General features: G+C 35.2%; 1 protein-coding gene across 1 annotated transcript in view; it reads left to right on the forward strand.

The window, feature by feature from the left end:
* LOC101871346 (potassium voltage-gated channel subfamily KQT member 1-like) overlaps positions 1-12289 on the forward strand; it is a 465763-nt gene that overhangs the window by 37519 nt on the left and 415955 nt on the right. Inside the window, exons 4-6 of the mRNA XM_005148017.3 lie at positions 3779-3857; positions 6399-6495; positions 11253-11393. Coding sequence (XP_005148074.2) covers positions 3779-3857; positions 6399-6495; positions 11253-11393 — 317 coding nt within the window. The remainder of the gene's footprint in view (positions 1-3778; positions 3858-6398; positions 6496-11252; positions 11394-12289) is intronic.

Consider the following 12289-nt stretch of genomic DNA (forward strand, 5'->3'; position numbering starts at 1 on the left):
TTTAATTTAAATCTTTGTGGACATCATATTATCTCCAGACTACTAAGAACATACCAGCAAGCTGAAGACTATTTAGATTCCAAAAAATACTATGGCAACTAAAAATTAAAATACAAATGCAAATGTTTTTACTGGTTGTCGTGGTTTAAGCCCTGTCGGCAAGCCAGCTACAGTTTCTCTCCCCTCCCCAACTCTTTCTTCCCTTCCCCACCCAGTCCTGCTCCCAGAGGGATGGGGACGAGAATCAAAAGAATGTAACTCCCACAGACTGAGATAAGAACAGTCCAGTAACTAAGGTATGACACAAGGGAAGAGAATATGATACCTCCCACCAAAAAAAGCCTGACCGAGCAGTGAGTGCCCTTTTGGGTCCTTCCCAGTTACATCCCAGGCATGACGTGCTGTGGTATGGAATAACTGTTTGGGTAGTTTGGGTCAGGAGTCCTGTCTCTGCTTCCTCCTGGCTTCCCCTCCTCCCTGGCAGAGTATGAGACTCACAGAGTCCTTGGTCAGTCTAAACATTTGAGCAGTAACAAGAAACATTGGTGTTATCAGCGCTATTCCCAGGCAGAAAGACAAAAACACAGCACTGCACCAGCTACTAGGAAGGAGAAAAATGACTGCTACTGCTGAACCCAGGACACTGGTTTAAATTTAAAAAAGGATTAATTGCTTTTAATCCAAAAGCTGAGAATTGCATACTAGAAAGTAAACTTATGAGAACACTGGAAACAAGTCAGCAATTTGCTGAAATAAAGCAGTACTCAAGTAGGCTGTACAATAGGTGTTGCCATGTGCTGTGCTGAAGTTTATGCATAACTAAGTAATTTTTCACTGCCAAGCTGATTTTAAAGAAAAAAATGGCAGCTGTTTGGAATATCCCAAGGATTCATAATTTAAAAGTAAGCCATGGGGACAGTGGACAAGCAGTAAACAAGGTTTTTAAAGCTGTGTACCACACATACTAAGTTGCAGGGAATGTGATTTATGGAGGTCTTTCATCTACATGTGTAATTCACATATTATATAGAAGACACTACATAATTTTTGTCTCTCTACATCTAATGAGTGTGTGCAGACATGTTTGCAAACATGTAAGTAGGTAGAATGTTTGAGAAGGATATCCACATATTGCTGTTTATAAATTACTGGAATGTTTTAAATTACCAAAAGTTCCTGACATTTTTTTTCTAAAGCTAACATAAATACTAATGCATTGCTAATCTAAATACTAACAATTGTTAAAGTTGAAAAGTTGTTTAAACAAATGTTGGCTCTTTATCTTGATATTTTCCATGCCAAGTGTCTCCTTCAGTTTGAGTCTAGTGGAGACATTTAATGCAAAAAGTTGAAGCTGTTCCTGAAAAAGGCAATTCTGATGATTTCTTATGGAGAAGCACTAGCATTTCTACACTTTGAAGCAGATACTTGAAACTCAGAAACCACTTTTTTGATTGTCACTGAAAATCAATTCCAAGCTGACTAACAAACCTCTGAAAAATTGGTAGCTTGTTTATGCTTAAAATGCCATACTAAAGATTGCTCTTATATTCTTCAATCTGCAGTGAGCCTGCACAGTTCAAATTTCAGGTTTATCTGAGCAGCATTGCTTGGGTTGGAAGTGGAAAATCTGTTGGTTTTGGTTTTATAGTGCTCTCCCTAAAACTGCCCAGGGCACATGGAAAGAGAATATAGCAGGCTCAAGTGCTGAGGTGAAGTGGTGGGGTAGGAGGAAATGACTCGGCCATACAGGCTCCGTGAAATGACATGAGGTAAGGGTCTGGAAGAAGAACATATAAAAAGACTGACAAACAAGCAGGAGGCTGAAGGAATAAAAGTAGAAGCTGAAAATACATAGGATTGAAAGTTGGCATTGTAAAGGCAGAAAGGTATGCTGAAGACCTAGAGTGTAAAATAGTACTGTTTGAACCAGTAAACTGGTATAAATATGAGAAGCCAAAACATTGGAAACTGGCATGAAAACTAGGTACAGAGAAGAAGCAAATAGAAGAACAGGTTGGGGAGGGGGAAAACGAAATATCTCTGCTATGTAGAACACACTTTCAGAAAAGCAGAAAGTACAAATGAAAAATCTATGTTACTGTCAGTACCTGATGAAAACTATTTTCCTAAGTGTCAGTCTTTGCCTCCTCCAGTGCTGGACACCAGGTGGATATGTATACATCTGATAATTTAGCAAGGATATCAGCTGCATCTTTTACTTAAGGGCAAAGATCTGTATTATGATGTGCTGGGAAGAAAACCCCTAAATTCTGAGTGTTTACAAATGTATGTTCATGTGCACACATGATGAAAGAAGAGCATAAAAAAATTTGAAAGGTCACATACTGAAAAGCTAAGAGTATCCCAAAATGGAAGCTCTTTCTGTAGCCTTTACTTATTCCTCTCTCTGTTTATTTACATTTTCATATAGCTACAATTATTGGAGTACAGTCTTTACACTGGTTGAGTGCTATCCCATGGGGAGGAATACTGCTTTTACAGCAAAAAAATCAGACTGATACTGGAAATTAATCCAAGTTAGAGAGTGAAGGATGCTGTTGTAGAACTGATGTAATATTTCTTGCAGCAACAACATGGTTTGAATAAGACAGGAGAATGTTTAAAGGAGAGGAAAAACATTACCCTTGTTGGAGGCAACTGTTGCCTCTGAAGTTGAATTCTATTCTGCATCTTGCCTAGGCATCACACGGAATCTCTGTGGCAGTAATTTAAATCAGTTTTCACAAGTGTGCCTCATTTTCTGGATGTCCAAATGAAGACTTTGAAGTCAGGTTACAGAAGTTCTGAGTTCTCACAGCTGCAAAAGTGAAGTCAGCAGGCACTGGGTTTTTTGAAGTGCAATATAATGTGAAGTGCTGTGAAGAGTAAAGTACTGCCTGTTTAAAACTGGCAAGGAAAATTTACCAAAACTTGCCCACATTCTGTCTACATTCACTATTTGTTTATAATACTATCCTTTACTTTCTGGTTAGATTTTGAAAGTGAAGCATTCAGATGTCCTAAAGAGGATTACCACAGAAATGTCCATGAGGAAATTAGAAAAATGTCTTCTCAGAATCATGTGAAGAGTAGGATTCAGTAGGATTTAGTAGTTAACAGCGATAGACCTGTTCACTGAAATAGGATAAGAGAAAATAAGGGATGCTGGCATTGTGAGCACAATCCACCCTTTGGATTGTATAATGCTGGAACTCTGTAAACTGTGGAGTTGTGGAAAAAAGAAAATTGAACTCTGGAAACAATTATTTCTTCATACAATTAAACTGTATCACAAAGTAAACCAAAAACTCTGATTCTTTTAAGCAGCCTTTGTTCTGACAGTTCCCTAAACTTTGAAAGCTTGTCTTTACAGCTTTCATACAATTTTTAAACTAAGTGTATGTGTATATGCCTATGATACTTGTCTTTATGCATGTCATTATTGATTGAAGCAAACTCTTACTTTCCCTCTCAAAAAGCCTTGAGCCAAAATGTGGATTCATTCTAGTTTGTACATATGCCTTTGCCTTTATTGTTTTAATGGCAAGCTGCCTGATCTGGTAGGATCTTTAAATTTTCCATTATTAAATTCATCATGGAAGAAACTGTATTTATTGTTTTTTTGATGTGAAGCTATTACATTCACTTACTGGCCACCAAATTTCAGCTAACAAATTATTTCTTTAAAGTGCTGTACTCTGTATTTTTTGTGTGTTCTGCTGCTGAGAGCTAAATTTAATATATTCTTCCTTTTTTCTTTTTTTTTTCTTAACAGATCTAATTGTGGTAGTAGCCTCAATTATTGTTCTGAGCATAGGATCTAATGGACAGGTGTTTGCCACTTCTGCAATACGGTATGGTCTTGTAGTGACTGTAGCTCTTCACAACTGCAGATGTTGTTAGATGTATATCTGATTTCCCAATTTCTGAATTGGATGTATAAGTAATTCTTCCAATATAGGAAAAGTTACTATATTGAAACTTCAGACAGTGAAAGACTGTTACTGTGCTTGGACACTGGTTGGGAAAGAGCAGGGCAGAAACAAGGCATATTAAGAATAGTGGGAATGCTGAAGCCAAGAGGAAAAACCTAAACTTTATGTCCTATATAAAACATCAAACAGCTCTCTTTTTGAGACAAAAGAGTATTACAGAACACTGGTTTATTTAAGAGGTAATCCAGACAGCACTTAACTCTGTACTTTTTGAGTATGAGTAATGGGTTTGTTTAAAGAATAATTATGCTTCAGTGGATTTGTTTGGCACAAGTAACTCATACCATACATGAACCAGAAACATTTGATGTCTATAGTGTTTGTTCAGCTTGCATCAAGTACTGCAAGCTTGTTTTGGGAAGTAAAGTGGGTAAATAGAAATAAGGAATGATAAGCACAGTAGGTTTACTTCCCACTTCTAACTTAACTTGCAAGATGTGTTACATGTTCTGTTACAAGCCTCTGATTCCCAATGCAGTCTAATCACTGGGAATTGAGAGTGTACAGTACTGTCTAAACTGTTTAGCTGTGTAGACAAACACTGGACAGAACTAAATGTGTAAATTAATTTTAAGGTGACTGCTACCATAGAACATTAATCCTTACATGATGATAAAGACACACAGGCAGCATGAATGTGATTTGTCTGCTCATATAAGAGTAAAGGAGGGTGAATGGGAAAATTCAAAAGAATATTTAACTAAAATTATGGGAATGACTTTAATGAAAAGGTGCACTGTGGCATATATACAGGGGACCTATATATAGATCTCTCCCTTCCTGACATAAGCAACCAGTAAGCTATTGCATCACCTAACTGTATTGGTGCTCACTTATATTGGTTAAATTACACTGCAAGACAACCTATATTTGGTTGTCTTGTAATTCCTCTTGGATTCTTCTTTTAATTAAAAAGTTTTAAGTGGATATTTTGAAGTTTCCAGCTAGATAAAACTATTATTCCAATGGCATATCAAAGAAACAACAAACATGGTGTTGCTATACACAGTCACTGATACATGATTTGATTAGCCAGGATTATTGTGTGCTTTCCAAAATATTGGCAAGCATTTGATTATTTGACTGTTAGCTGTGAAAGCTCAGAAAACCTGCTTTCTCAATGAAGGAAAATTTGGGTCTTCCAGAAGACAGTATGCCTTCCCAGTCTGAGTAAGACCAGTGATTGAAAGATGGCTGGCAACATGCTGAGTTTCTGGTGTGACCCAGAAAAATGCAGCCACAGTGGAACTGAAATAAAAAGACTGAATTAAAAAATGATGCTACCAACAATAACAACAAAATATTTAGGATAGCTAAAAAGAGCTAAAAATACTTTCAGTAAAAAATTTTCAGGTAGATGAACTTAACATTCATCCTTTCCTGCTCTTCACTGTTTTGAGTCAGTGATAAGATAATAAGTGTAAGCAAACAAAGTTAATTATTGAACGGATGACTAGAATGAAATATTTCCATTGAATAAAATTCTGCTGAAGAACAATATAAATAATTCGTTTTCTTTAGTTGAAAATATTTGGAATTTATGATTCAATTATTGTCCTAAAAATCACAAATTACTATTTCCTGCTAGATGTTTTCTATAATTCACATAAAAAGGACTTCAGTAATACCATGTTTGATTCACATTCTTTTGGCAAATAGAGAAAAAAGTTTGCTTATATTTATGTTAGCAAAGCTTGAAGCACCACTTTAGCTAAGAATAGGAGGCATTTGAGAATCATTCCTCCTATGCAGAAAGTCTAAGAAAGTTCGTGTTGTTCAGCCTGCAGAAGAGAATGTTCAGGAGAGACCTTACAGCAACCTTCCAATACCTAAAGGGAGCCTACAAAAAATCTGGAGAGGGACTTTTTAAGAGGGCACGTAGGGATAAGACAGAAAACTTAAAGCTGAAAGAGGGGAGATTTAGATTAGATATAAGGAAAAAATGCTTCACGATGAGGGGAGGCACTGGCACATGTTGCCCAGAGAAGCTGTGGCTGCACCATCCCTGGCAGGTTGGATGAGGCTTTGAGCAAACTGGTCTCATGGAAGGTGTCTGCACCTGTGTTAGGGCTTCAAACTATGAGTCTGTCCTAATTAAGTAAAATATACAAGTTTCCTCTGAATTGGAAAGCAAATGGTTTAGACTTCTTTTCTTTTTTTTTTTTAACTTGTTGTTGTTCCAGTAAATATATCTAAATATATTTGGCTATAATGAAATGTAATTAAACATACTATATACTGAGATAGATACTTCATGTTTAAGATGCAACCATATCCAGGGACAGTGTTATTAAGTTTCTGTAATATAACAGTATGTTAGTGTACATAGTCATATATGTATAGATAGAGCAGTATTAATCTTAATCACTACTTTCATTTCATGTCTTATTTTTCTTACAGAGGAATCCGGTTTCTCCAGATACTTCGAATGCTTCATGTAGATCGACAGGGTGGCACGTGGAGATTATTAGGATCAGTTGTTTTCATACATCGTCAGGTACTACATCTTTAAAGAGCCCTAGGATTCTGCTTACTTTAGTATATTCTTTTCATGGACTTCAAATCATAGCCTGGTTTAAAGGAACAGTTACTGTTGCAAGAGAAAAAGTACTTTGTAGGTCTATCATGTGTTTCTACTATTAAAATGGGAACACTGTACTTCAGGTCAGTAGCTGACAGGGTATCCATATCAGGTATTATTTTTCTTTTTTCAAATTAACTTTTTTGTTGTTATCCTTCAATATAATTTATTAAATGCAGTTATGTGGACTGCCTTTATACTGCAAATACTGTTCACAGAAGATGTGTTCCTAGCTTGGTTGTTCTGTGGAAAAACAAATACTAGCGAAAAAGTCTTGATAGAACAAGTCAATTATTTTCTATTCTCATTGCCTGAATAAAGAGCTTTCCAATTAATTCTATAAATAAAAATACTAACTATGCTATAGTAAATGCTAGAAAAGTTACTTATTCAAGGGTGTATTCACAGAGTTAAACTTGGCTGTAAATTGTTATATATCCATTGAAGCTTTGAAACAGATATTCTGCATAAAAGTTCATTGAGCAGGGAAAGCTAAAATGTTTTAGTGTAGACTTCTAAAAATTTCTAGTTGAAGGCTTCTTTTGGGACTTCATGGAATCTCTCAATGAAAAGCTGACTTAGCTTTATGAATATAATAACAAACTTTTATAATTAGCCTCTAAATATCATACTATACTATGGAGGGCTAATACTGTGCTATGAATCTTTACCTCAGACTTGTAAAGGGGTTCTTTACCCTGCACTTTATGAGTGTGGTTATGAGTGAGAATGGGAGGTACTTAATCCAAAAGATTAATTTTATGTTAAAATCTGCTTTTCTTCACTTTATTTCTCTCCACTCCCCCCCCCCCCCCCCCCCTTACTGTAGGAAATTTTATATCATGGTGGCTATGCGGCACTGATGCACACCAAAGTGCTCTAGTATAAAGCCTGCTTTTATCCTGTACAAAAGAATGACTTCTAACACTCCAAGTTTGTGTGGTCTTCATTTATTAAGGTTGCATTGCCTGGATATCTAGCTAGGGCAGAGCTGATATCCAAACACACTTTCCCAACATTTGCTAACCTTAATGACAGAGGTGTCTGAGAGAATTTTTTGCTGCGGGTTTCAAAGTTTTAGTCAAGAATCTGGAAATGCTATCTCCAAAATATAACACTCAAATCTTAAATGTCACAAACTTAAATAGTTTCAGTGATTTAAAATGAAATACCCATGGAGAAGTGAATTTATGAATAAACACACCTGAAGTTCTGCTAATCCAAAGAAGTGATTGTGATAATATATAAAACTCTACAGATCTGTAGTACTTGTCAGAGCAGATCACCCACTAACACATTAATAAAAAAAAGTCAAAACCACAGTTCTGTATTGACATTGGACAAGTGTAGCTGAAACCCTAGCATGGTACCAAAGGGAAGAGAAAATAGAACCTTTATTCCTGTCCAGTCTCTTAAAGAAATTTTTGTTTAAAAAGAAAAACAAAACAAAAACACCTCAGCTTCTTTTTCTTTACAGGCAGAGTACAAGGTTCTCATTTATTTGTTGAGTTTGGTACTCTTTCAGAAGAAAATGGGACTCTAGACCCTTAAACAATGTGAGAAAATAAATTCACATCTCGTGATCTGTGAAAATAACAAGCATTTGGACCTCTGTGGGCCCAGAAAAGCTTACTAAAGTTTGTCACCAATGATTTCCATGTGTTTTGGAATTTCACATATAGCTGTATTAGCTCACTCAGGCCTGATTTGGCTAGGAAGCTCTTCTATTTTCAGCAGGTTGAGCTTATACAAGCATTTCTTGCCAAAAGCAACAAAACATGAGTCAATATCACATGTGGGGATAGAAGGACATGGAAAAATCATGGAGCTTACTGAAAAACTGAGTTAGCCAATCCAGCTCCAGCTTGTAATCCTCTCAGTTAGTTTTACTTATTCCTCACCTTGCTTTGTGAGGTCTTCTACTGCTTTGAGGAGGGTGTTACTGATGAGTTGTGGAATTAGACTTTTCTGGTATTTTTCCTCAGTGTTGAATTTCATATTGTGTGGTCCTTATTGCAACTGAAAATATAATCTAAGTTAAAAAATGTCTTGACTCAAGTCAAGTCAAATTTACCTTTATGCATATTTCTTTTTTATTGCTGTTTCCTTTGCATCTATGTAACTGTAAGTCCTTGCTGAAAACAGTACTAGGCAACACTCTCTTAAGCTCTTATTTATAAAAAAAAAATAATAAAATTGTATAAATGTAAATTTTTAAGGCCTGATTTCTGCAAGCTGCATTTTACTTTGAGATCATGCATCAACTCATACTATTTGACATTGGTAGACACCAATCTATCTATATCTCTTGAAGTATGTATTATTTCAAAATCTTCTGCACTCTCTCTTAAAGACATTATTTATTAGCTTGCTACCATTGTTCTTAAATATAGGCATGTAGTATTTTCTGTATATATACATATGTAACATTGAGTGACATTTAGAATAAGTCTAAGACAATTACATTTTTATCTGGGCTTTATTTAAAAAGAGTTCAGTCTTTACATGAATATAGGACTGGAGCTGAGAGATGCCAATGGTGAAATATGCTAATTAGTTCTGTTGACATTCCAACCACTTTGAAAAGATCTCATAAGACACACAGCACTGCTGAAAAGCATATTTTTCTGCTGGCTTCTGACAAACTCAGCACTTAAGCCAGAAGTATTCCAATTATCAACCACTCTCTAATTCTGTCCTCTGAGACAAAATCAAAAGAAAACAGTGATGGCCATCCCTCAATAACATGTAAAATCTGTTAATATCTGAGATGTAAACAACATGCCAAGTGTAACTAAAAGATTTCTGTTGATGTGGAAAAAAGTTACAAATCTACTGGAGAAAAGCAGAATGCTTTCTTTGTAAGCAGGCAACAAGAATTAGTCTCCAACTGTTGCGGTATTCTATGGATCACTGAACTTACAGTTTCAGGTGTTAAACAGTTTCATCTTGCATTGAAAAAAAACTTGTGTAGGCAAACCAAAAAGTTGTGAAAAATTAGAGACATGCAAACTCTAAATGTGAACATAAGGAACTTTTTAGAACAATGAAGTCATATCTACAAGTACACAGTAGTACACAAGAAAAAGATGAGAAAACAAGAGTGACCAGCATAGAAATCTGAACTACTGGAAACTTATGTTATTTCCGCTTTCATCTGCCTTGTTTACCAAAAGGCCTGAAAAAATTTAGGCTCAGTTAGAAAGACTTGCCCATGGACAAAACTAAATATTATAAAAATTCTTTATTTAGGTCATTAGTAAATTATTAGAGAAAAAACATCTACTTTGCTTTATGCTAAGACTGCATAAAAACTTACGGAATCTAGATTTTAATTAGTACTATAGAAGAAGGAAGAGTGTATATAGTTCTTGCTGCTGGATGCAATTGGTAGCTACCAGGGCTACATTTCTTTAGGTAGCTTTTATAAGGAAATGAAAATAAATAAATAAATAAATGTATTAGTTAATCTGAATTAAGCTCGATGAAAAACCTGAACCTTCCCTCACAAATGTGAGAACCTGACATACTTTATGAGTTGAAGCAACCCTTATTAGATGGGCTTCAATTTTAAATTTGTCTTATGCGAATATTTTAATTCCCATATTGTTTTGGATTCAGGGAAAAAAAAATAACTGTAAAGAATTTAAGGCAGATGCCAATGAAGATGTAGTATGATAATATTTCACAACAAAAATGGCTAAATATGTGCAAAGTAAATAAAGGAATAATATGTGTTAACTACTGAAGCATTTAAACTTCGAGTAATTAAAATAGGCTATTTTCACTCATAACTAGTTATTGGACTTTTCTGAGGTGTAGATGAGTAACTCATTTGATTATAATGTAGTGCTGCTTTCACAAGCTTAACACTATTTTGCATCTGTGACACCATACATTTTGGCTTGTTTAAATACATAAGCACATTTTTTTTCTGAAGAATTTAACAACCCTGTATTTAAGTCACATCCTTCCTATCCAAAAATCTGCAGGGAAACTGGTACATTCACAAGCAGTGTATCATGCCCTAACAGAAGTCCCTTCTAACAAACTGTCCTAGCTTCAAACAGTTTATTTTTTCAGGACTGAAGGAAAGTTTACACCTACCTAACATTTTATCTTTAAATTTCATTTCATCTTCACATGAAACTGCTAAGGTATCAATATTCAGTCTTAAACAATCTAAATGTTAGATACACAAATACATTGCTTAGATACAGGCATAATCACAAGACATGGTTGCAATTTCTTAACTGTTATTTTAGTGTACTGTTCACAAGTGCATGTCCAAAACTGTTCTACTATTTTTCAAATAAGTAAATTCAAATTTCAAAAATACATTTGGTATTTTGAGTGGACAGTTGAATAGAACAATTCCCATTTACAAGATGTAAAACAGTAGAGATACCTTACCCCACATTTAGCTGTCCAAACCATCTTTTATAAATGATGGCTTCTTGAATTCTTTCGTTGTGTATAAATAGAAATGAATATGAATAGAAAACAAGTCATGGAACTACCTGTTTTACTGGAAGCAAATTTTGTACCGGAAATGTAATTTATTAATTTTTCTGCTCTAATGCAAAAACCCCACCAATATTTACAATGTTTTACAATGACAGAACATATATGATGCAAAACTTAGGGGCTTGTTTGTTTCCTTTTCTTAATAGGAACTCATAACCACATTGTACATTGGATTCTTGGGATTAATTTTTTCATCCTATTTCGTTTATCTTGCTGAGAAGGATGCAGTTGATGAGGATGGGAAGACAGGTTTCTCCAGCTATGCTGATGCCCTCTGGTGGGGTGTGGTAAGTCTTTACCAACAAAATGTCTGCACAAACTTAGAACATGAGATTTTCTGTTCAAGTTGTGAATTTTTAAATAATCTGTCATTTCTTTCTTTGCAAAATGTATTTCTGTAGGGAAGCTCACCAACCTTTCAAAAAGGATACAAGAAAAAGATTAATAAATACAATGAAATAATTTTGGGATTAAACTATATTGTGAAAGCATGATAGCAAGTCCTTAGCAAGGACATTGAATGTTTACAGATACAAAAAGTACACATTGAAATCCACATTTCAAAAGGGTATAAATACCCTCCAAAACCTATACCACTTCTTCTAAACTCCTCTTAATTGTCTGCAAAAGGTGCATAACTTGGAAAGTGTATTCTATTTGTGGAAGATGGATTAATAATGCTATTTTGTTGGGTCTTCTTGTGTAAATCTCACTTTGCAGGTTACAGGTTCTGTGGGTTTTTTTAATAATTCCATGATTCACTGTAAAATTAAGTAGCTCAAGTATTTTGGATATCGACTATCAATTAGGGTCAGTGCAAATCTTTGATGAAATAAAGAAAAATATCATTAAGGGGTGAGTAAGATTTTGAAAGCATTGTGGTACTTATTGTCTGTATGCCCAGAATCAGTTGAAAAAGGAACAGATAGCTATGGACAGAATAAGAGACCAGATTGTTTCTACACTCCTTTCATATGGCTCTTCTCATCATGTTTCTGACTGTGACTCATGCTTTCCTTCCTTATTAGATGTTGCACGAACCATCTCTTCTCTTGTGGCTCCTTTTCCCCACTGAAGAACCTCATATATTTTATGAATTGACTGTCTCTTTATAACAAATCCAAGGAGATCCATCATGTCAGTGTTAGTGACAGAGAAAAATGAGAGGACTGGAACAGATACA

Source organism: Melopsittacus undulatus, chromosome 5, assembly GCF_012275295.1.
Source record: "Melopsittacus undulatus isolate bMelUnd1 chromosome 5, bMelUnd1.mat.Z, whole genome shotgun sequence".
NCBI lineage: Eukaryota > Metazoa > Chordata > Aves > Psittaciformes > Psittaculidae > Melopsittacus > Melopsittacus undulatus.